This window comes from Solenopsis invicta, chromosome 12 (assembly GCF_016802725.1).
Source record: "Solenopsis invicta isolate M01_SB chromosome 12, UNIL_Sinv_3.0, whole genome shotgun sequence".
Lineage (NCBI taxonomy): Eukaryota > Metazoa > Arthropoda > Insecta > Hymenoptera > Formicidae > Solenopsis > Solenopsis invicta.
Genome location: NC_052675.1, coordinates 20,222,241 through 20,247,620, shown reverse-complemented (window position 1 = coordinate 20,247,620; position 25,380 = coordinate 20,222,241). Strand labels below are relative to the sequence as shown.

The following is a 25,380-nucleotide window of genomic DNA, read 5'->3' as shown; positions in this document are numbered from 1 at the left end:
AACTTTGAATTTTATTTTTATATTAAATTAAGCTGTATTAAAAAAAATTAGATTCTAAATAATAAAACAATTACAATATAAATCATTAAATAAGTTAGTTACGTGTTTTGAAAATAACTTATAATTGGAGTTATAAAAATAAATCAAATAAAAAATTATTAATTTTTTAACCTTATTATTTAACTTTTATTTTTATCTTTTTAACTATCCAACCTTGCTGATCCTACAGTAGTTATAGCAAAAACTTTAGTATTAGTTTTAAAATTTGCTGTTATAATTTAGTTATCGATCATCGGTTATTTATCTACGGATTCGGAGAGAGCCATCAGGTCACATGAATGTAACATGCCAGAGAAATAAATATCACTGTTTATATTATTTTCGAACTTTCTTCTCTATATGTTCTATGCTTCACTAATCCACAATAAAAAAAAAACAAAAAAACAAAATAAACTCACTTCTTTCCTGAGAATATAACGGTCGAGGCGATTATTATCCTTAGTTTGAAATGCGACATCGGTCTGTGTATCACGTATTACGAGTGCCCAGCCCTGTATCTCTGTGCTTATCCAGTGCTTATCATTCTTATCAGTTGCAGTTGTAGAGAATAATAATACGCAATTGTTTTTCAAACGGACAACGCAGATTAACAGAGACACTCTTGGACGTGTAAGATAATCACGTGTTCCGTCTGTGGTGATTTTCATTCAAATTTTTCCCTCGAAATCATGAGTAACCCGGCTAATTGTCCGATAGTCTTTCAAATGAGCGACACGGTCCAAGGTAATTAAAGCAATAATCCAAATCCTACGACATTCATTCAAACATCTAGCCTTGTACTTGCACATTCCTATTACATACATATCTAAAATTGTTATATATTATATTAACATAAACATATATTTATATGTTATTACATTTGAATTTTATTCTTTAGTCTGGTTAAAAGCCTTGGAGGTGTACATCAATGAGCCAGCTGTAAAGAAAAGTGAGCGACAAATAGGGTACTTGGCAAGTACATTAACAGGGGACAATAAAGTGGCTTGGTTATTAAAGGCAATAAGTTTCATCGATTTAACTACTTTGAATAGCGATGATACAAGCAACACTGTGGAACAATTGTGTAAAAATGTAAATTAAATCATAGAGTTATTTTTTAACTTGGAAGCTAATTGATTGATGGATTAATATTACAGGCTGCAAATCCTGTAAGAAACCTGCCATTTCAATGGACTAAACCACTTCACACAGCTGCTGTTTGTGTTTATCCAACCAAAGTTCAAACTGCAGTAACTACTTTAAAGAAACTAAACAAGACAAATGAAATCAAAGTCGCCAGTGGTAGGAAATAAACATTTCTTTCAACCTAACATAATCATGTATTTAATATAATTTTTGTAACAGTGGCAGCAGGATTTCCTTCTGGACAATATCCATTGGAGACTCGACTGGAGGAAGTACGTTGTGCCATAAAATATGGAGCTCAGGAAATAGATGTTGTGATCGATCGTTCGTTAGTTTTAAATCATGATTGGGTAAAACTGTATGAGGAGTTGGCAGCTATTCGTAAAGTTTGCAATGAGAATCAGAACACATCAGTATGTTTGAAAGTTATCATATCATCAGGGGAATTATTCAATTTAAAAGATATATATAGAGCATCCATGGTAGCTCTGTTTGCTGGTGCTAATTTCATCAAGACATCCACAGGAAAGGATACAGCTAATGCGACGCTGTCAATGGGCATTGTTATGTGTAGAGCAATAAAAGAATATGAAAGACTGACCACAAAAAAGGTACAACGATTTACAACAATCTTTATGATAATTGGAATCTGTAATGTATCCATTACTTTCAGATGGGCTTTAAACCTGCCGGAGGTATTAAGACTGCAGAAGATGCTTTGCAATGGATGGTCTTGGTTAAGGAAGAATTGGGAAATGAGTGGTTAACGAACGAACGTTTTAGAATTGGTGCATCTAGTTTATTGCAGAATATTGGCAATGAAATTAATAAAATATTTCTAGAAGAAAAGCCAATTCTAGAACCCAGAGATCCTGCCAGTGAAGAAAAGATACCTGAAAGTTCAAAAGAAGAAAAGAAAGACAAAAGGAAAATTCTACAGTAGAGACTCCAGATGGAAAAAAACTTCAGAAATTAGATCTGATGAAAACAGTGATAAAATATTTTTTATATCGTTTCTATATATTCATAATTTTAAAAGTTTGTTTATTTTTATAAATGGAAATAAATTTTATTGCATAATGTACTCGATGAATTTTCTATTTGAATAATTTATCTGAAGCTAAAATCAATTTTAAGTTTAGTTTAATTTTATGAGTTGTAAGAAAATTATAGACACACAATCTCTCAAAAGATAATAAAGAAAGATACTTTTGTGAATTAGCTATGAATCTCGCACTAAACGTAGGAGACAAATGAAGCTTAATAGAACATCAATACATACGATGCACTTAATATATTTTAACCGAAGCAACAACATGGAGTAACGAATTAGACCTTGCTATCTGATTTAATAAAACAAAATAAATACATCAGATCGCGAATTATTTTTAAATCTATATGTTAACGTTTGATTATATCTAATAATATGAAAATTATTTTAATTGGAGTTAAATAAAAAAATTTACAATTATATTTATCATTGATATTGTTAATTGTCTCAACAAACAGTGCAAGTTATAACATTTTTCGTAAATATAATTATTCCTTATCTACTTTTTTGTCTCTATTTGAAAAGTTACTTATGATTAATATAAACATTAAAAAAAAAACTCAACCAATTCAAGCAGAAAAATAAATACTAAATATTGTTAGACAATTTAAATAATAAATAATATAAACAATGATATAAAATAGAAAACATATAGACAATTATATAATATATTGTTTATCATTATTAAATAAAATTACATATTACAGACTAATAAAGACAATCACATCTTAGTTTTTGTATCAATATTTTGTACATTGACTGTAAAAGTTATTTTACTAATAATTAAGAAATTTCGTACTACATGAAAAACACGAGTAACATTGGATACATCAGAGCGGACGATATCGCGACGCCCATGTGTCTAAATATATCGATCAGTAAATAGATTCTACATAATCGACATACTTGGTACACATAATGTCATTGCGGACACGTAAATACACAAGTGTCTTATTAAAATCATTTCCATTTCGTTATCTCTAACTGATAATTTGGAAGAATCTTTAGAATTTGTAATAATATTTAAGCGCACTATCCTTAAGAAATATTTTATAACAAAAAGCAGTATAACTTTCATCTAACTTTGTGAAAAAGAAAAATTATGATTAGGACTCAGTTTCTTTCTGGATTTTAACTTAATCGTTTCGTAATCGGCCTTCGAGTGAAATAGAAAGCGCGTTTGCAAATGTCGAAGTTTTTTGCACAAAAATTAAAACTTCCTATACAACATATTTAAAAAAATATCAAAGATGCCTCAAGGATATGTATATTTTTTAATTCTTTAATTCTAAGTGAATGTAATTGACGTTTACATGAGCAAGAAACATAAAAAATTTATATTTATGCATCAATTTACAAGTGAAAAATTCAGTTTGTCCATCTAAAGTTTGAATTATTAAAAAATTGTTATACAAATTCACAATCATTTAAATTGCCTACAAAATGTTGCGTTGTTATAAAATTATATTATTATATTTTTATCATTTGAGTATTTGTATTTTTTTTAATCGTCAACATGCAAAGTTCATTCCTTAGCGTTCTTTCCGCAATACAGAGAATTAATAAAGACATTTCGATCGACAGAGAATAGTCTTCCGAGAATAATATTCCGCTTAGGAAATTTTGTTTCCAACCATTCAAAGTTGCGGATTCGTTCGGACGAAGGCGGGCGTAATTCGCCACCGGAAATCGAGGCTCAAATCCAATATAGATCGATCAGTAAATAGATCTCGAGCCGGCGCAAAAGCCGCGTCATCGGCTGCTCGTGCCCCTCGTGTAGTATTTGCAGCTTGCAAGCTCCGTCGCGTCTTGCCCTCTGGCAAAGCCTGCCGTGACACCGTTTCGGCCGCATTGCGCCGGGCAACGGCCGGGCCCGGCCCGTCCTTCCTCCGAACTTGCTAGAAAGATTCGGCTTTATTCCGCGCTAGTCGCAACCCGGCGCACCCGGCTCCAGCGGCCGTTCCGCGCCTCTCGGCCGTGGCCACGCACCAGCGAATGCGGTGAGTCCCCCGCGACGATCGCGCCTGCACCCCCACGTCCACGGTCCACGCGCCAGGCGCCGCATCCGTTTCGACCACCAGCCACCCCCCCGACTCGCCTTGGGGGGAAACTCGTACCCGCACTAACAATAAGCTAAGCGCGGCTCGCCGCTCTCGGCAAGTAATATACACGACACCACCGAGCACGATATACCATGCCATCGGGGTATACACTCTATATTCGGATACCGCCGCTTCCGGGTCGGCATAGCGCGGACTCGCGCGGTCCAGCGCGGCGCGGCGCCGGGAGCAAAGCGGAAGAGGGAGAGATCGCGGCATCGATCCGTCGGGATCACGCTACTTATGAACTTGCTAGAAAGATTCCAAGTATTCAATGTTACACGAAAGTTGAATCGTACGTATATTCAATATTTTCGGCGAGTTGAACAAATTGCGAGAGGCTAGAGAGACTATATAGAAATCGATATCGCGATCGCTTTTAGTTTCTTTTTCACTGCAAAAAAATATCCATATTATCGCGAAAACTAACCCGGAAATGCAGCATTAAAATCCGAATCTACACTGTTAAAAATCGGCAGTAGAATTTAATGGAATGTAAAGGAAAACAAATTTCAAGCAGGTACACATTAAAAACGTTTAATGTTGCTAAGAGTGCAAATTTCATGCTTATCATTTATAGATACATTAAATTTAACGTGTAACTTGAAAACACATTGAATTTCACGACGTTTTTAACTGTGTGTCGAGATCACGGCGCGGTTTCGATTCATATGCAAAACTCTGGCATTGTCGATTGCGCTTGACGTAATTTTATTTTATAAAGAGGAAAAGATCGCGGCGGACTTTGTATTGGATTTTTATTCTAACAGTGAGATTCAATTATGATAAAACTAATATCATCAATCACTTGGTGACGACGTTTGAGTTGACGTTACACGTTACGCGCTTGTCGAATAAGATCTATCTGCCGGTTTGAACTCTATTTAAGATTTATGATTATATTTTTAGACATACCTTACCTTGGCACTTCGCATAATCGGAATCGTTGACCTCTGTCTAATGACGCTTATTTTCAACACTCATTGAAGTATATAGTATTATTTGTTTCCTCGGTCGCATACGTAAACAACATTAAAATAGCGCTGAAAATTGCAAAAAGCCCGTATCCGACATTCGTGTTGTCGTATTATTTCACTGTGCATGCCAAAATCCCATTTTATCCCAATTACGTAATAATCCTACCAAATTCGTAGTACTTAAACATCGCTGATTAAAGATATTTAGATGATAGATAGGAAGAATATATTATAGAGCGATGTCTCTGTAGTAATTTAAAAACTTAATTTATAATTTATAATTATTTAATTATGAAAAGGCAATACAGAATTTAAGCGTTTGATATATATATATATATATATATATATATATATATATATATATATATATATATAATCGTGCTTCGCAATAACATGTAATTGTAACTTGGAATATCTATTCGAGTGTAAAAAATTTTCTTAAATAAATAATATATTACATCTCTCTCTTACTTACTTTGTTAATTATGTTAACAGCCCGATTATTCACAGTAGCTTTTAAGAACCTGTAAAAAAAATTGTCAACATTAGTATAAATTTCATTGATACTTTAATTGTAAAAATAAGACTATTAAATATAATTTCAGATGTAGAGCGTCATGGCAATCAACATAAAATTTACAAAATTTGACAACACATCATGGGGCTTTCGACTAGCTGGTGGCAGCGATTTTCCGCAGCCGCTTACCGTTATCAGAGTAAGTCCAGTATTTCACTTATCCAGCCATTATTGACGTTAGTGAGAACGTTTAAATTACGAAATAATGTTTCGAATAATATTGGCTACTCTCACGTTCCGGACACGGAATACAAAAAGAGGCTTAAAAGTTCTTTTTTGAATCATAACAATTTAATTATTTAATATGTTGTCATCTTATTATTGCCCTTGCAAATTAAATCCAACAGCTAAGAGAATAGAATGAAATTAGAAGAGTGAGAGAAACGAGCGGAATATCACATTTTCGTTCAAATTTTCGAGGACCAAGATGTAAAATGTGAACGCAATTCGTAGGTCATGGAGGGAAGCCTGGCCGAATGTATGGGTTTAAAGGTCGGCGATGTCGTAGTAAGATTGAACGATCAATCGATTAGCAGCTTGACTCATGGACAAGCGCATGAAGCATTAGTGCACGCTGGCAACAACTTTGTCTTAGGTGTGCAAAGGTAAGTTTCTCACGAGGACCATCGATTATGGATGAGACAGGAAAGATTGCCACTAGCATCTTTTATGCAATCTTCGTCCTTTGAATTCTAAACAGAATCGTAAATATACGTATTCACACATAGTCTTGCAACTTATATAAAAAAAAAAACTGTACAAATCGAGTCTCTATTTTCCTGGATTACATAATTTGAAATCTCTCGAATAATGTTTCTTCAACAGTAAAATGTTTTTCATTCGTTTCACGCGTCCATTAGAATTGTCATATAAAATGCCTTAAACTAAATTTACACTAGACTATTTAAAAACATAATTAGAGATTCATGGATACGTACGCATACACACATAGTGTTTACATTGTATGTTGACGAAACAGGAAATGGAGATAAATGACACTCGATTGCGCCGGTTGCACCGCAGCCAAGACGAATAAGCGGGTACATAAATGCAACAGCTAAGTCGACTGCAACTCGCATAAATTAGACTCTTGTCCCATGTGGTCTCTCCCGGGAGAAATCGCTGTTAACCAATATTAGTTCTCGAGTTTATTGATATCGAAATTGCGCCATGTGTCAAAATGGCGGACAAAATATTTTTGACATTAATGCGCAATACGGAATCTCGATTCTCTATTTCCTCTCGCTGCTGCATACGAAAGATCAAATCTGGTATCTAATAATAAAATACAATATGATATTGTATACATAAAATTGAAAAAATACAAGACAGAATATATAAGAGAATAAATATTTAAAAGACGTTATTAATCCTCAAATATTATTCAGCAAACGACAATGAATTAAAATGGACAGAAATAAATTTTTCAAATTTACTTCAGATTTTTCAAATCCATTTGAACTTAAAAGTAATATAATTGGGATATAAATATATCCGAATTTAACATGATAAATAGCTCATTTTGTATTTCAATTTATTTCAATTTATTTAAATTCAAAAATAATACAACGAAAACATGAATTCATCCGAATTTAAGATAATAAATAGCTTATTTCGTATTTCAGTTCATTAAAATCCAAAAATAAAATAACAGAGACATGTATTCATCCGACTATAAAATGATGCATAGCGCATTTCGTATTTCAATTTCCATTTGAGTTCATTCGAATCCAAAAATATTCCGGGGCATTCCGATTCTAAAGCGCGCAAACTCGGATAAATTAAAATGAATCGCAATTTTCAATTCACTTGAATTTATTTTCGTTCGCTGGGTACACATCTTTCGGCTGGTGGGACCAATGCAGTAGCACGATCCGAAAGTACGGAAGAACTGCCGAGGCCTAGCGCCTGTTTCTTCGCCGATCGTCTTGCATACTCGCACATCGGATCGTTACCGAAATCGGTTTTAATTTCGGAGCTCGATAGTCGAAGGCTGTAATCGCGTTTAATGAGTCCTCAAGGATCTCGTGCGGCGTAACGAAGCATATAGCGGGCGGCGCACGTCATTCATCGTCGGCATACTCTCGATAATAACTTCGCGGCAAGAATATCCCGGCGTAGCTCGTACGCGTATGTGGCAACGTATTGCGACACTTATAAATAGGTGACCCAGAATGAGAGATCTGTTTATCATTGGTCGGCGATTTTATTGCTGGCCCCCGGTCGCGGCCCGTCTTTCTGTCGTTTGTCGCATTCGCGGGATCCGCCGTGCGGTGGGAAAACTCGCGGCGGAGGGTAGAACGCGCGAGAGAGCGAGAGACCAACACCCGGGGAATCCGAGCGAGCGCGGTGCATTCGGCGCATAATAGCGTCCGCGCGCATAATCCCGAGCCTATCGTATCGCGAGCGGGAGAAAGTCTATTTTCTTGGTCGCTGTGTTTGTTGCTTGCGCAGAGAGGAGGAGGCACGAAAGGCCGCCGAGGCGATATCGGAAGAGAACATCGTTCCATATAAGATCGCCGTGAGTATATCCGTGAGATGAAAGGTAAACAGCATCCCCGTTGCACTCTTAACTGGTGACGAGGGCTACGCGAACGTCGAAGACATTCGTTCCCATCTTCCTCCCGTAGCGCCTACACTTTCTCACGCGTTCGCGAAAACTTGAAAACCTAGAGCTTTTACGCGAGTTTCCGTGAAAAGAAAGACTTATGACTGCTATTCGTAATCGAATCTTATTTCAAGATCATCTTGTCTGTGATTGATTGATTGACGACATCTCAAGACGATACTCGAGTTGATCTTAAATATGAGAATCGACTATAAATATCGGCTAGTTGATTCTGATATTCAAGATCGTTTCAAGTACTGTCGCTTGTCGTCATCAATCACACAGCCGAATTAGCATCTCGAGACATTGTTCAAGATGATCTTGAAGTTAGATTCGATTATGAATACCAGCCTATTTTTTTCCCCGAATAAATTGCAAAAAATCGTATGAGAAGAAAGTTCACGTCGCCAAGTAAGAGGACCGTTTTGATCATATTTTCCCTCATTTTAACACACGTTCAAAATGCTTAAAATTTTAAGTGAAACAGATATTTTTGTAGAACTAAAATCTTTGATCCACTTCGATTGTTTTTATTATTCTTATAGAACTTTGTAATTTTATATCCTGCCAAAAATCGTTAAATCGGTATTCCTAGAATATCTGATGATCTTGTTAATCAAGTGTACTAATCCAACGCTACACTCGTAACAGCATGATTCCAACTTGTTTCCCACCCGCGATGAAAAAAAGTTTTTCACCGGAAGTTAAACCTCGCTTTCATCAGGGAAAATCTTTGATCTCGTATCCGTTTGACATTCAAAGAGAGATATGATGTACCAGAGAAAGTGGCGACGAGATGATGACGTCGAGCTCGCTTATTAGCTTGCAGACTTACCGCCGGTCTTCCCAGAACAGATCTTAAAGGAGGAGACAGTGATCGAGCGGTACGAAGAAGAGAATACCGCCGTCGAGCCGCTGTCCGCCGAGGACGAGATCAGGCAAGAGGAGGTGAAGCTCGCGGAGGAGAAACCGGTGGACGCCAACAGCGAGATCGTGTCTAACAAAAATCTCACGGATGACGAGATCGCTCAGCTGATCCTCGAGGAGGAGGAGCTTTTATCGGATAAAGGATTACTGGGGTACATTTTCACGATTGTCTAGCTAATTGATGATGACACTGCACGATTAAAAATTCATCAGTATTCATCCCCTCGCCACTCTTTTCATTTTAAGAAAGAAAAAAATTTTTCACAATTATACATGTTTTAAATATTGAAGAAGTCTAATCTTAAGAAGTTTCAACAGCGTTGGAGTATATTTTTATCTAAATTATAAAAAAAAAAATATTTTTTAATAATTTTTTCTATTCTTTATAGTATTCTCAGCTGAAAGTAATAATTAATATTAGTTCAAGAATATAAAGCGCCTTTCTTGTATTAACATATCCTATTTGAATTTTATATATCATTTCTTAGAAGTACTAAGTAAAAAATACCGATAGTTCTTTTCAATAATAATAACTTTTGTCTCTTCCGCGTCTTCGACGCGATCGACAGAGTAAACTTCAAGAAGTTGAAACCGCGAGCCTCGATCCTAAAAGATTCGAAGGTTCTGGAGGAGCTGCAGCACATCGCGGTAGCCGAGCCGGAGCGGGTGCAAGAATTGAAGCGCACCTCTACCTTTCTGCAAAAGCCGCAGAGACCGGTGCCAAAGTCGAAGAACGAGCCGAAGGTGGAAGAGGACGAGGGAGAGACTTACAAGGTCGTGATCAAGAAACAAGACAAGAAGACGGTGATCACGCGTCTCGTGGAGAAGGGTTTGTTGCCGCCAGGATCGGAGGCGACCGTCGCCAGGACACCGGAACCGCCGCCGGTACCGTCCGAGGTAAAGATGCATGAAACGGAGACTAGAGTCGAAGAAAATCGTCCCCCTGCCGTATCCAATTTAAATTCCACGTGTTCAACCTGTTCTCTCGATAACACCGACAGTCCATTGTCTACCCCGCCGCGTCCTTTGGAATCCAATTCGAACAAATCTCTCACCTCTGATAATCAACTCGCGCATCATATAAATGCGACATATAAATGCGAGTCATTCATGAAAAATCATGTCAAGCCCAATCAGTCTCGAAGATGCAGCGCCACCGGCAGATACGACGAAGTCGGAGCGAGATCATCGCATTTCAAAGGTCGCTATGTAGAGAACATCATTCGCCGTTACAGTCGTCCCTGCGTTCTCTCCGATCAACAAATCGATGAGCTCACAAATATTAAATCGGGAAGCGCATACTCCGGGAAGTATGACTGGCTAAAAACGATTGGCTTTTGGGCAAAGCCAAAGAGAACTCGCATTTTCGCCCGCAGAATGAAGGGAAGATACTTGGCGACATATCTGAGACGCGAAAGCATCCGGCTGATGTACTTGATTACGACGTTGTTCCAGTTTTTGTTGCAGATATCAGGCGTCTCCGAGTCATCGAACTCGTCAAAGATTCGCGAGCGACGACGTTCGAGTTTTAAGGGTCGCTACCTTGAGAACGTTCTTCACAAGAATGTCGCTCCTGTCCTCGAATGCGTCAAGGAGACGTACTTCAACGATGATCAAGAGAAAAAGAATGGACAACAAACTGATAAAAATGCCTTCGAATTAAATATTTCTGAGTGGCGCGAAAACGGTCCATGCTGCGCGCTGCAAAAAGAGTCGTCGCTTATCATTAATACTTCCCACAATCCAGACCTGAACGAAGAAGAAACTGTTGAAGATGATCGTAATGAAGAGAATAACAAGTGTCTCGAAATGGCCAAGTTTACAGACACGATCCCAGAAGAGGAAGACACTCTTTCAAAGTTCTTGCAGTCGGCCGAGAATTACGTTTCCACCGAAGTCTTCCATCGTGGTAGCAGACGACTCTCAAAATCGCGTAAATCTATCGATGTTACTTCGAAAGAAGATGATAGTGCACTCTCGAAATTCTTACAGTCGGCCGAGGATTACGTTTCCGCTGAAGTCTTCCATCGTCATAGCAGACGATTCTCAAAACCACGTAAATCCATCGACGTGACTTCGGAAGAAGATGATAGTGCGCTTTCGAAATTCTTACAGTCGGCCGAGGATTACGTTTCCGCTGAAGTCTTCCATCGTCGCAGCAGACGATTCTCAAAACCACGTAAATCCATCGACGTGACTTCGGAAGAAGATGATGGTGCGCTCTCGAAATTCCTACAGTCGGCTGAGAATTACGTTTCGGCTGAAGTCTTCCATCGTCGTAGCAGACGATTTTCAAAACCACGTAAATCTATCGATGTTACCTCGAAAGAAGATGATAATGCGCTTTCGAAATTCCTACAGTCGGCCGAGGATTACGTTTCCGCTGAAGTTTTCCATCGTCGCAGCAGACGATTCTCAAAACCACGTAAATCTATCGACATGGCTTCGGAAGAAGATGATGGTGCGCTTTCGAAATTCCTACAGTCGGCCGAGGATTACGTTTCCACCGAGGTCTTCCATCGTGGTAGCAGACGACTCTCAAGGTCGCTCAAACGAGAAGAAAATGGAGAAGAGGACGTTCTGTCGAGTGTCCTCCGTTCGACCGGCAACTACGTTTCCAACGAGGTGTTTCATCGCAGAAGCAGCAGATTGTCCAGAAGGTCGTCCAGAAGGGAATCTGTCTCCCTCGTGTCTCCCGGTCTGTGGGGCAGTTTGAAAAGCATAAACTTCAGTCTACCTTGGTTTTCGTTCACTGAGAAGAACACAGAAGGTGGGGACTGCGACGAGAAGATTGATTCTGAAATCGAGTGCGACGATCGAAGATTATCGTTCGTGCCGACGATTCTGTACAAGGGTATCACGAGTCACATTGGCATTGATTTCACGAAGCTGGTGGTTTACGCCTTCATACCTTGTACTTCGATTATCCTTCTGTACATGTATAATTAGTCGTCGTCTAACAATCCTCCGATGACGTTCGTACCTTGTTTCGAAAGGGTCAGTATAACTAGACTGCAGCGTAATTATAATTGATCCAAAACTCAGTTCTAAATTCGCTTAAGAATTTAATATCGTGTCAGTTTGTTAATTCAGATCAATACAAATACGTGTATCCCATGATTGTGTCTAGATCTAAATAGATGTAACTTGTCTTAAAATGATTCTAACTGACCTCAGATTGTTATACCTCCTCGTGTTTTCGAAACTCTCGTAGATAATAGATCATCGTGTGGATCACGCATTAATGTTCGCATAAAAATGTTTTATAAGTAATATGTCCTTGAATTTCAGTATAACCGTATGTTTTGTTTTCTTTTTGTCATTAGAATTAAGTGTTACTAAAGTAAATCCATTGTAAAATAATTGGAATGCTGAGGGGTAATTAATGTGATCGATTCAATATATATACGTAAGCAAACGTGTAATTAATTTTTTCCTTAAGTGATTTTTCAATTGTGTGAAATATGTCAAGTGTGAAATGTGTTACATAATTAAATTATTAAAACTGATAATTTGTACTTGGACTTTATATGTATTGTTATACCATTCTTCTTAAAAACAAAAAAATGGCAACAAAAGGAAACTCAAAATCTTATATCTTTTATTATACATGTACTATATTAAAATTTATTTAATTTTATTAGTTATCTAAATTTTTATTAATTTTATAGTTATTACCTGATTTTATTATATAAAACACAATACAATTACACCGTCCATTACATAAGTGCCAGTTCGATAAGTATACTTTCAATACAACCTATCCAATTTAAAAAGGTAGGTATATATTCAATATTATGTTTTTCAACAAAGAGAGTTTTCTATAAAAATTTATAAAAATTTGTTAATCATCATCAAAAGTTGATTATATACAGTCTTGAATGTTTTACGTGCAACTTTATCAACGAAGAGGTTAAATTCATTAATTTTTTTAAATAAAAAAAATTTTTTTATTATTTCTGTCTTGAAAAAAATTAAATAAATTGCATGACATTAAAATAACATTTCAAAAATAAGATTGTTAATTTCCAATATCATTGATCTTTTAAACCTTTTTTGTATGTACACATTCTCTTTCTAAAAATTATTATTTGTTATTATAATTTTTAATACGTATTTTACGCTTCGCGTTTTACTATAAACAATCATTCTTCATTGTTCAAACATGTAATTGAACATATTTCTATAATTTGTCTTTCTCATGATTTATAGACAACGACTCCAGCTGCAACACCAGAGCTTGCATGCACGGCGGAGCAAGAGAAAAAATCTGATTCACGTCCCGTATCAAAGGCAGAGGGAGAAAAGAACGACGACAAGGTTGACGAGATCAAAGCGGAAGAAAGATCAGAGTTCAAGGAGAATCATCGTCCTGAATCTTGTGAGGCAAGATCAACGCAGGACGAGCAAACGGGAGTAGCCAAGGAGGATTCGAGCGTCTCCGCGATAGATCCGGCAGTGGCAAAAACCAACAACGAGAAGATCAAGCAGCTGGTATCCACGGAGATCAGTCTCGAGCAACAACTGGAGAACGTGCAACGACAATTACTCGCCCTGAAACAACTGCCGAGTGAAATTGAGAATCACCTGAAAATCGTGTCCGAGCAACTGCACAAGATCATGGAACTCAGTGGCGTGCAGCGGTCCCTTGGCAACGGGAACGGTGGTCGCCGCGGGTCGTCAGGTGACCGAGATTCGTAATCGTGTCCAAAATAGCCAGAGCGGACCTTGACGATTATTCTCTAGGCATATCTTCGAGTTTCGTCACTATGCAACTTCGATTCTCTATGAGTGCCAGTTCTCGCGTTCGTCAGTATTAGATCAAAAAATGAGACTGCATTCCATCTGAATAACTTCGCTTCCTCAAACAAAAGATTTGTTTTCGGTACCTCGCATTTGTCTTTTTTAAAAAAAATGTTATATTCATTTTCAGATTAATCAGAGAGTCAATGTATAAAAATGTAATCTAGATTAGGTCTAGCTTTTAAAATTTTAATTCAAATTTGAAATTTGTCCCTTTTGATTCGTTGCCATTCAGAAGAGAACATCGCGCCGTGGCGAAAGAACGAGGAAGAGCTGAACGAGCAGGAGGAGGATACTGACGAAGAGGATGAGGAATTTACGGAGACTTACGATTACATCGAGGAGATTGCGTGTTTGGAGCGAAGAACGTCATCGAGGTCAACGCCGCAAGTGATCGAGCCCAGTGATGACGAGGGGGAAATGGAGGAAGAGGAGGCGGAGACGAAAGAACTGGACGGTATGATTTCCGTCAAGAGCGAGGACGAGGACGGAAGTAGAGTGAAGAAATTCATCGTCTCTTATGAAACCAAGCTTCTGAAATCGCCCAGCCCGGCACCATCGCACGGTGACTATCAATATCATTTTACACGCCTGCAATGATTATAATGACCCGAATTTTGCGAAAACTCTAATAATTAAACGATGAAGTTCGCAACTTTATAAGAGCATGCAAAGTTCTGCAAAATTAAAATATTATTTTTCACGTTACGTTTGAGTTAGATATAAAACGATGTTGTAAAGTACGAAATGCTACATTATAGGAAGTTTCGAACCAGATCCTAAACTGTCACCAAAAGACCAAGTTATACAGGAACTGCAGGTACCCGATAAATAGAATGATCTGTGTTCTAAAATGAAATGACATTCGTACCGTTCTCCCTTTCTATTCGCGTTGAAAAATTATTAAAGACTCGTCGAATGTTAATGGGAGCCCATCCTGTTCCAAGAGATCCATGATGAGTCACTTAAATGCACGATGAATCGATATATATGTATTTTTCTTTTTTATAGTTTTGATATCCAAACCTTTATTCTGTGAATTGTATCGTTCCTCTTCCTATAAATCAATTGTTATATTGATGTCGAAAGAGTTACGTGCATCGTGAATCCAAATTTCGTAATTTTGTTTCTTTTTATGCGACTGATGCATGATGAACTCCTATTCGAATTCGAGCAAAACCATAAACTCGTTTTGTACTTTCAGCAAAGGGTGCACAAGAAAGGCAAGAAGCCCTCGCAGGACCTGTGGCCCCAGGCTAAGCAACTCGAGCTTACGCAAGGTCGCAGATGGAGATGCCCGAATGATTTTTTCAATGACGAGATGATAGCGGAAGTGCTGACATGCCAGGCGGAGGTTATTCGCGGCAAAGCGATGGGGTAAGAATAATTTTACGTATCTGATGAAAAAAATTTCGAAACTAGCTGGAATTGCACGATAAAGTGAAATAAAGAGTCCCGAGAAAGATGTTCACGATTGTTTTGAATAAAATACCGACAAAGCGATTTTAAAACGAGTTTTAAATTGATCGATTATACAGAGTGAACTTCAAGAGGTATGAGAAGACGAACTTGCCAAACTATGACTACCTGATGAATTCGAGTGTTTATAAGATGATTCATAAAATGGAGCGAGAACCGAAAAGGGGTATTCCCGCCCGACCCGCCAAAGTCAATGCGGCGGAAGATATAATCGAAAGAGTCGTAAGCCTCTCTTTGTAATCTCTTTCACGGTTGCCGATGTAAATCGCTTAAACAGAATGGTGGTGATGATAATTATTTGCGAAATCTTGACGACCGAAATATTTCTTGCAATTTTAACTGCGTTTACAGAAACATTTTAATAAAATTGCTGAACGCGCACATTGCCAATTAATCATCCTAATAATCATGCCCTTACGTTAATCGTGTTACTTTTCCAGAAATATTAAATCTTCATCTTATTTCAAACCAACTAAAATTTAACAGATTAATCTACATCATTCCAAATAAAATGCGAAACAATTCGATCGAATTAAAATTAAATAGGTAGTAACTTTAGATCATTATCGTTCCGATATTATTAATCGAGGGAGGAAAAGGGAAATTCTAATTTCTTGATGTATTTTCAGAAATCACCGGCGTTGAGTGTTGCAGACGACAGGAGCGCTCGAAGCGTCAGCCACTAATCCAACAACGACGAAAGACGATCAAAATGTAATATCATAGTTTATACGCGAGCAATCTATGTGTGTTTGAAGTACGTGTTAAGTCAATATATCTGAAAAATTCAACGAAACCGCTAGAAATCACTAGGAATGCAATTATCTGGCATGCTGATCGCGTCTGAAGAATGTTATCGCACTGTCATCGATACGACGGCGACGTGGCTGTAATAATTCTAAGCGTGTGCGTGTACGTATGTTCGTATTAAATCGCCTCGAGAAAGATCGTTCTCACCGGCATATTGCGCGTATCGATAAAAAGACCAAGTAAATTTCCTCGTTCGGCTTAATTGATTCGGCAAACGTGTAAACGCGCAAAATCTCTATGATAAATCTTTAATTAATTTGCGCAAATGCAGTTATCTTGTCACCGTACACTTTTCCATCGTTGTGTAAACTGTAAAAATGAAGAAATCTTAAAATAATCAAACGTTACGTCCCTCTAATGGCGTGACCTTATTCTTTTTTTTTTATCACATATGCCCCTATGTTTACGTCGCCATATACGGGTCGTTCGGTAATCAGGTGTGACCAGCAGGTGCGTAGTTGTGCCTGGTAATTAACTGATTTTCGAGGAAAGTGATTAGAGAGAGAAAGTGAAGCACGTGAAAGTGGCGTGCGTTCATTTCAGAGCCTATTGACACTTGCGTCCGCGTCCGCTATTAAGAACGCTAAGTTATTAGTGGAAGCTGAGGGATCCATTTGCCTAAGGCCACTTACGGCACGTATACGCATCGGAAAGGAGCGATAATATCGTCGTTAGTTTCCGCTGGTTTCTCCGAAACAACGATAATCGCGGTACACCTCGCGGTGCAACCGCTGCGCCTCGCCGCGGGACCTCCGTATCCGCTGAACGCGGATTAACCGAGGCGATCGCCGGAACGCGGGATGACCGAAGTCCCGATCCAGAACGGCTCGTTTCCGAGTAAACGACCGCGATGATTGTCCGCTCGCTCGGAAATCCGCGCGGATGAGTCGCGCGCGGGGCATACTTTCTCCTTTCCGGGGTTTCCGAGGTCCCTGTTAACCGCGTCTCGCGTATATGCGTACGACCGGCTGAGTCACGTCTACCTCCTTGGCCGATGAACCTCTTTTAGTTTTCTCCTTCTCTCCTTTTCTCTCTTTCTCTTTCATATTCACTCTCGTCCTCTCTCTTTCGCTCTCCGCCCTCCCCTCTCTCGTCTGCTCACTCTTGCTTGCTTAGGGTCCCCAATCGTGACGTCGGCCCCGAGCAATTTATGTAAAGCATTCTAGGCATGATTCACGAACTAGTTCGCGCCCTCGTGACCGCCACCGGCGCAGAATGCAGTCACCGCGAGCTCGGGTGCGTCCATCAAGGTGTCCTATCTGCAATTTTTCGGGCTCGCACGATATACCATTAATATATTACATATCGATTTTTTAGATGGTACGTTTCATTCCAGCTGTTGTATTTAAATGTAACATAACTTGCTCGTCTCTCCTATGTGCTTGTTATATTCAAGATAAAAAAAAGGAATTAAAGCTAAAACTATTACCACTACATTGTCAGAGAAACTAAAAATTAAAATTGAAAATTAATAACATTTGAAACTAATATCTTTTCAATCTTATTCAAAAAGAAATTACACTGATATGTTGTATCGATTAAACTGATTTTGTCTCTTTCAGTAAATTTCTACTATATATATAAATTTAATATTATTATTTTACAATTCACATTTATATTTTACATATAAATTTTTTGGATTACGTTATCAATTCTTTTACAAAAAATTGTTTATTTAATGCAACGTATAAACTTGTCTCGATACAATTCTAAAAAAAATGAAATTGCTTTGATTATACATAAGTGAAAAATTTACGGAGTAGTCATCATTGTCGGAAGATGTCCTAGAAATGAATATTTATTAAAGTTTTAATGAGAATGTGAGTTTAAAGCAGTTAAATAATTTTGACGAAAGGCTCGTAATATAATTTTTCCGCGTGCCTCGCGCGAAGGAATTTTCATAGTCTTTTTTATTATACGAAGGAATGAAGGGGACACGAGATTCTTTTCTCTAATATAATTCACGTGTATTTTTGCAGTCACATCAGCCGTCAATTTCGATAAATTCATGTCTGATTGCCGAGAGACTTAATGACATGGCAAGCATGTAGCAGTGCGCTAGGATTTATTTAACGAGTTTTCATTCGTGACCTCCCACGCGACCTATCGACAGCGATGACTTAGGTCCGTCTTACTTTTCTCATACGTCAAAAGAAAAAAAATCTTCGAGATTTGTCAGATGAGGAAGATTCCAAACGTGCCCATACATTTTAAAAATTTAATGCCTTACATGCGCATTTCAACGTATACATCGATCGACGATCAAAATAACATAGAAATAAATTTTTTTTTATTTCAAGAGATACAAATGAATAAATTAAAAAAAGAAATATTAATTAAAGAAGGGTAATAGAAAAATGACGCCTTTGTTTTTATATTTAAAAAAAATAAAACAGCCTAAAATTTAAAATTTTAATTGATACGTATAATTAATTATATGTCGACTCATTATAATAAGTAGTAAAACAAAGAAGGATTCTTTGTTCTATAGAGAAAATTCTTGTTTTAAAATTAATTAACAGTTTGTTGAAATTTTATTCATGATCGTCATTTCTCTCACTTTAATTAGACCACGTCGAACAAAGTCAGACCGAGTGAGAGAGAGAGAGAGAGATGTAATTAGTAGTGCAGAGAAACGGAAGAGACGCAAAACGCGTGCGCGCTTTTCTTGTCATGGTCATCGAGATGGTCAACTCGACATTCCTGATCTTGTCCCGTCCTTTTCCTTCGATCTGGTCCTCTTCTTTTCGCCCTGTCGTTATTGCCTGCACCTTCCGCCCCTTGACTTCCACCACCACGGTTTAAGCAGCACCTTGCACGATGCACCGGACGCATCGACATCCGTGGACACGCTCGATCGTTCGACAGGATATCGTTCCGAGAATTTTATATGATGGATAATAATAAAAGACAATGTCTTATTTTAATAATTAATCGAGATGGCGCTTAATTTTCTCCTCTGTCCGTTCTAGCTTGATCCTTTAGATCTCTATTTAGAACGTCGCTCGATCGCATTCCGCCGCAGACTCTATTATTCTGCAATCTTATTTCAAAATCCGATCATCTTGAAAAAAAGTTTTATAATAATAATCTAGTTTCGATGAAATAACTTTAATTAAATGTTTGATTATATTAACTAAATATAAATAGTTGAAACTATTTCACCAAAGTTTAGTAATTGTTATCGTAACTTTGTGACAAAGGCGGTTGTTATACGAAGAATTCGTATAGTTTGGACATTAAGAAAGATTTCAGCGAAAATAGTTTGCATTGCCAGGAGGCCGGAATGATAGATTTCTGTTTTGTTCCCTTTTCGCAAGACATCTCGCTTTTATCTACTTTGCTATGCACTTGAATCTTTTCGGATTTTCGGAGTCGCGAGCTTCAAAACCGAAGCCGTTCGACACCGTCGAAAAATCCTGATTTTGGAACTGATGGAAAGTTATATATTTTTTAACCGAAGCGCTTCTAATTAAATTTCATTTTCGCGGTACGTCGTTGTCCGTGAAGATTTCTGCTAGAATACAATAAATTTGTCTCTCTTCCTCTCTCCATCCCCGCCATCCAGCTGCCTTTTTCCTCCGTCCTGCCGCTGTCTCCCTCCTGCTCTATTCCTTCCCTTTCCTTCCGCGCTCTCGTACTCCTCCTCTTCGTTCCGAATCGCGTGGCGAGGAGGCCCCGCTGCCCGACTGACCGTCCTCTCGGCGCCTCTTATACCTTTACTCCGGTCTGCGCGTTCTTCAGGGAACGTACGTGCCCGTTTCACGTTCCACTCGAGAGAGCGCGATACATATACCCCCTTTTATAGAATATACGTATACACAAACGGCCAGCGAAACGGACGTTGTCGACCCAATTGTCAGTGGTGCACCGCGATATTTCGAAGATAACTGACCCGAACTAAGGGCTCGTTCACCAGTAGCCGTCGCAGTTTCCGAGATCGTTCACCGTTCGTTCGTACGATCGTTTACTTCAACATACGACGATCGACGGTTCGGGCAAGACAGTGATATGGCACAACTGATCAGCGTCAAGCTGTCCAGGTTCGATGGATCCCCTTGGGGCTTCCGTCTGCAAGGCGGCAAGGATTTTGGCACACCGCTCGTCGTACAAAAGGTCAGTCAATCTGGATGATCCATTTAACCCTCTGTTGTATGTAGGGATAGGTTTGCGTCAACTGCGATACTCTCTTATTCCCAAATTTCTATCATCTGTGATATAATCAGATTGACAACGTAGGTAAATCTCTCGTAAATCTCTGTCTTAACATATTTCTCCCGTTATGTATTAACGTAACATTACGATGTTTAAGAAAGATGTAAAATCGAAATATAGAGAATTGTGCGTTAATATATAAAATGCTATATTATACGAAATGGATTTTAACAAATAATCTATATTGCGCCGTACATTTATCTCGAATACATAAAATAATAATATCGTGCGATGATGCAAAAATATTTAACATTGCGATTTAACCATCGAGATTTAAATGCGATGTGAATTTTATATTTGCATTTTATATCTTTCCATGTTTCTGACGAATACGCTTTCGATCCGCGGCCTTGTCACGTTTTGCCTTTTATCTTAATTATTGCTTATTATATATAACGTTTCTCGAATATCATCGAGTCAGTTTGAATACCATTAAAGAATTATCGCGAGAGACTTTTTGATGGATTTTGAAGGAGCGTTTTCAAGAAGCCACTCGAGCCTGAATCTCAAGTTGACTGAGGCAGAAGCAGTAGTAAAAATATTTCTTGCTGCCCGTTTATATATAGCGATGTTTTATATGGCTATTTTCATCTGCGGTTCCTTGTCGTTCGCCTCTACAACGTTTCTCGATAGTCAAACGATTCGACAGTAGAGAGGATCGGCCTCGATATCACGAAAGTGCTGATTGTAAAATTAAGAGAAACTCCACAGCGCTCCTATGCACTCCGCACGATATTCTTTCTCGCTTGCATCTTTCCTTCGCGTGTTGCTCCGCGAGATATCAATTGCCGCAACTCAGGCGGAATAGAATTTTTATTGAATACAAAGATCAATATTCCGCGTCTGACAATTGGAGTCATCGCTTCCACTATGCGACGATTAAATCTCTCTCGCCATGTCTTGCCACATTTTCCGTTGGTCAAGTGTCATTTGTCAAATTTTATTATAATTAAAATAAATTTATCACATTGCGTATGCAATCGTCAGATTCAGTCATGCAATTATGTATGATACCTTTCGTTGTATTTATTTTATTGCAAATGTTTATTGTATCAACTTTATAATGCAAATTGGCCAAGTGACGTGTGAATGAACCATTTGTGAATCTCTGGTACGCGGAAGCGGACGATAATGATAATGAACTGCGAGACGAAAGTAAAACGCAAACGGGATCCCTCGGCAACTCGTCCTCGAAAATGAAATCTGTATCAAAGGCCGAAGTTGACACTCGACAGGCAGACGGCACGTGTTGAAGCTTCGTTACGCGAGCTTCTCGTTCTCGGGGTGCGATCTAAAATACCAAAATCAATTACCACGGAAATTAGGATGTCGACATCGCTCGTTGGTTCCTTGTTTTACGCGACGAAACGCGTCTCAATTATAAATAATTGCGTTCTGCTGCAGAAAATATATAATTAAAAATCGGAATATCTTTTTATCAATTCGAAATAAAATTCAGAAACAAATTACTACAAATTGTAACAGTTAAATTAATCATTAACATGGATTCATTATGCTCTTTTATCCGCCCTACACTAAAAGAAAATTTTTTTTTTAATGAAAAAAAATATGTTTGCTTAAAACCATATATTTTGATGCAATCATTTATTCGTTTTATTTAAAAAAAAAGTAAAAGTATTTGCTAAATAGACATGTTACCTTAAGTATTTAATTTTACATTTTTTTACATTTAAATAATTTTACAAATAAATTAATAATATTATTAATCTTAATTAAATTGTTTTCCTTAATTAAAAAAAATCTGATTATCTCGAATATAAAAAAAGTCTAGCAGCAAATATTTTTTAGAGCTGCAAGAAAAAATTACTGGAATAAAAATTATTTCTTCTTTCTATATACATAAATATTTCAAAGAAATTTTTAACTCGACTACGAGTAAATCAGCTATGTGGACCACTCTAGTAATTAAATTCTTTTGCGTTAAATAAAATTCTTTTTGTCGTAAGATATTTTTTCTCTCAATGTACGAATTTGTCATCAATATCGCCGATCAACAAAATTCCCATACAGATTTCAAGAGGAACGGAAAGTTCGCGTTCCAGATCGGAGCTTTTTTCTCCTCCCCACGAGCTTTTCGTAATTCTTCACGGCCGTGAGACGCGATCGGGTGTGTTTTGATATTACGATCTAGAGGGACGACGTACGCGTTACGCAACACGACGGCAAACGCCAAACTATTTCACGCACATCGGCAGAAATCGTTGCCAACTACGTGCGAAACGCCGGGCTCGCACCGCCCGCCGTCGTCACCGACGTGTTTTGGCGATGCTTAGCGCTGTAACACGAGAAGCTTTTGGCGAACGCGTGGAGACGCGGGCCCCGCGAATTCTTTCCCGCGAACTTTTTCCGAGCGCACGAGCAACGTTATAAAGGCCATAAGCGCTATTATTAAGAGACGTTGGCGCGCGAGTGCCAATGTCGAGCGGCGGCGACCGTCGCGGATTTAGCGACAGCTTTCACGCGCGAACTGTCAGAAATTGGACACATTCTATCCCATAGTCAATAATTTCCCGCGCAAAACGCCTTTTGTTGACGGGAGTGTGTTCACGCTGTTTCGTCTACTTGACGCATTTCAAAAGCTCGGATTATTGTATGATTCATTCCGTTTCGAAGGCTGTTCTCATGACATTTAGAACGTAAATGTTACAAGTACGCGTGTAATAAAAATTATCATTCTTCTTATCAATGAAAGTAAATACGTACGTAATACACAACTCTCTCAATCTTGAAGAAAAATTAGAGTATTTTATCAATTTATAAGATTTAAGAATGGATAAGACATATCTCAAACATTAAGAAAATTATTAAAAAATTGGATTGTTTTATATTGCATTTAAAAATAACAGAAAAAATTTGGCAGCAATTTTCTAACTAGATGAAAAGTTATTTCAATAAGAAGTAGACGTGTGCTCTAATAAAAATGTCATTAATAATGAAATAATAAAATAAGAGATAATAAAAAAAATCTGAATTTTTTAAATTTATGTATCTTAAATATCAAGATAACTTGCATAAAGTTTCGGTGCAATCAATTCTGTCAAATAAACAAAATTTATTTACTCATTTATTCATAAAATAACTAAACAGACAATTATAATAAAATTTTGTATAAATCAACTTTAATACTTAAAATACTCAAAAAATTGAGATTTTTCTCAACGTTATAAAAAATAATTTTTAATAATAAATAGAGTAAACAAACTCTAAAAATATGTTATTAAATAAAAATATAATCTTATTGAATCAACATTTTCTTATGTAAACAGTTTACTTGAAATGTTAATATTAAACACAATTCCAAATTTTCAGATTCATCTTCGGAGAACTGAATAGGAGTGATTTTTTATTTTTGACTCGAATAATTAAATAATGATTCGAATAATTAAATTATTCGAATAATTGCACAAGCTCAATTGTCATTCTTTAAAAGTAGCTTTGACGAGATTTAGAGAGTATATAAGAGTGTATAAGTCTTACAATGATAACGTTCGTGCAAAACATCGTTGTAACGATTCGTTGTCAAAAGGAGAATACGTATCTTCGTGTTCTTCATGAAATATATTTTGACAGAAAATCGTTGTAATTCGAATCTCAAGGTCGGCAGATTCCTCGGGTTTCCTGCTGCACGCTCAGACCATTTCGCGAATTTTAACGCATTTTGACGAAAGACGGTCGCGTCGCGTCGCGCTGCGCCGCGCCGCGATATCGCGCGATCGAGTTCAAGTACCCCGACCTACGAGGGAGAAATCGGATCGGCGATCGTCTCTTCGAGAGAACCTGTGCGAGACGCCTTTGACACCGTCGGACTCATATTTCTCTCCTTTCTGAGAAAGCCGGGGGCGGCCGGACGCTCGCCCGTATTTGCGGCCTCGTAAAATAAACGAACCACGTGGTTGCGCTACGAAGAAGGCCAAGTTCGAAACGTCGATTACGCATAAAACCATTTAGCGTACAGTCGCGATAGTTTCTATACCTTTAATAATTGTTCGTTACGCGTTGCCTTCGGCTGAAGAGTGCCGTTTCCAACAGAAGTGTCGATGAGAAAACGCGACGTGCGCAAAATATTTGTATACGATCGTCTCGTTTTTTAAATGCAATATTTACAGAATATTTCCGCGATATCAAATGTACACTATGATAGTCGGACGGTTCGATAAGAATACAATTTTTCGAAAAGATTAACAGGAATTATCAAATTACGTCAAGTGAAATGACAATTTCCGTTTTTCTTTTTCTCTCTTCTTCAAGTAACAATTGATTTATATATGGATTAAGGCCGATATCTTTAATTGAGAGCGTAATTAATTACAGATTCATTTATACATTCATTTATTTTCTTTTCTTTTAATCAAGAATTAAAAATTACTTACGACTATGATGAATACCGGCCTAAATGCATTATATTTTGGTACTTGCATGATACCACGTGGCTCCTAAATTCCTATGATATTTATTCGCGCGCAGACTCTGCACGATCAACTCTGTGATCCCGTTTCGAAAGTTAAGAAAAATGCGCCCACGAGGATTAGCTCCGATGAGGAAGAGAAGAAGAGAGAGCATCGGCGTACACGTCGCTGGTAATCCGAGGCAAATTATTTGGGCGTTCTATTTCTAGAAGGTGCCTTTGC

At 37.8% G+C, this 25,380-nt stretch overlaps 3 protein-coding genes and 1 long non-coding RNA gene across 13 annotated transcripts in view; 3 read left to right on the top strand and 1 right to left on the bottom strand.

Moving 5' to 3' along the window:
• Window positions 1-375: 375 nt before the first annotated feature.
• On the top strand, window positions 376-2,266 carry LOC105202665 (deoxyribose-phosphate aldolase). The gene is made up of 5 exons (XM_011171274.3): window positions 376-783; window positions 938-1,131; window positions 1,197-1,341; window positions 1,405-1,796; window positions 1,859-2,266. Exons 1-5 carry the CDS (start codon window positions 729-731, stop codon window positions 2,126-2,128), a joined length of 1,056 nt encoding a protein of 351 aa, XP_011169576.1. The 5' UTR covers window positions 376-728; the 3' UTR covers window positions 2,129-2,266.
• Window positions 2,267-4,027: 1,761 nt separating this feature from the next.
• Window positions 4,028-16,875, top strand: LOC105202662 (glutamic acid-rich protein). 4 transcript variants are annotated; one of them, XM_011171272.3, is made up of 12 exons: window positions 4,028-4,236; window positions 5,918-6,028; window positions 6,343-6,494; window positions 8,344-8,410; window positions 9,320-9,576; window positions 9,994-10,321; window positions 13,637-14,108; window positions 14,463-14,792; window positions 14,989-15,047; window positions 15,432-15,604; window positions 15,766-15,928; window positions 16,336-16,875. In XM_011171272.3, the coding sequence occupies exons 2-12, from the start codon at window positions 5,930-5,932 to the stop codon at window positions 16,390-16,392; spliced, it is 2,157 nt and encodes a 718-aa protein (XP_011169574.1). In that variant the 5' UTR covers window positions 4,028-4,236; window positions 5,918-5,929; the 3' UTR covers window positions 16,393-16,875. The 4 variants fall into 4 exon arrangements, 3 of the variants coding, with proteins under 3 accessions (XP_011169574.1, XP_011169573.2, XP_039311624.1); XR_005575959.1 differs by lacking the exon at window positions 14,989-15,047 and having other exon boundaries at window positions 4,029-4,236; XM_011171271.3 differs by lacking the exons at window positions 13,637-14,108; window positions 14,463-14,792; window positions 14,989-15,047; ... (1 more) ...; window positions 15,766-15,928; window positions 16,336-16,875 and having other exon boundaries at window positions 4,041-4,236; window positions 9,994-12,953.
• The window catches only part of LOC113004081, a 63,285-nt gene continuing 43,567 nt past the window's right edge, over window positions 5,663-25,380 (bottom strand). The window contains exon 3 of the long non-coding RNA XR_003268824.2: window positions 5,663-5,836. This is a non-coding gene — a long non-coding RNA (uncharacterized LOC113004081). The remainder of the gene's footprint in view (window positions 5,837-25,380) is intronic.
• LOC105202731 (PDZ and LIM domain protein Zasp) overlaps window positions 20,173-25,380 on the top strand; it is a 37,621-nt gene continuing 32,413 nt past the window's right edge. For 2 of the 7 annotated variants that reach the window (XM_026136258.2, XM_026136257.2), the window contains exon 1: window positions 20,174-20,632. In XM_026136258.2, coding sequence (XP_025992043.2) covers window positions 20,528-20,632 — 105 coding nt within the window. In that variant the 5' untranslated portion in view covers window positions 20,174-20,527. Of the gene's footprint in view, window positions 20,633-25,380 lie in introns of all 7 variants that reach the window. The other 5 variants (XM_039455696.1, XM_039455695.1, XM_026136260.2 and 2 more) reach the window with 4 other exon arrangements.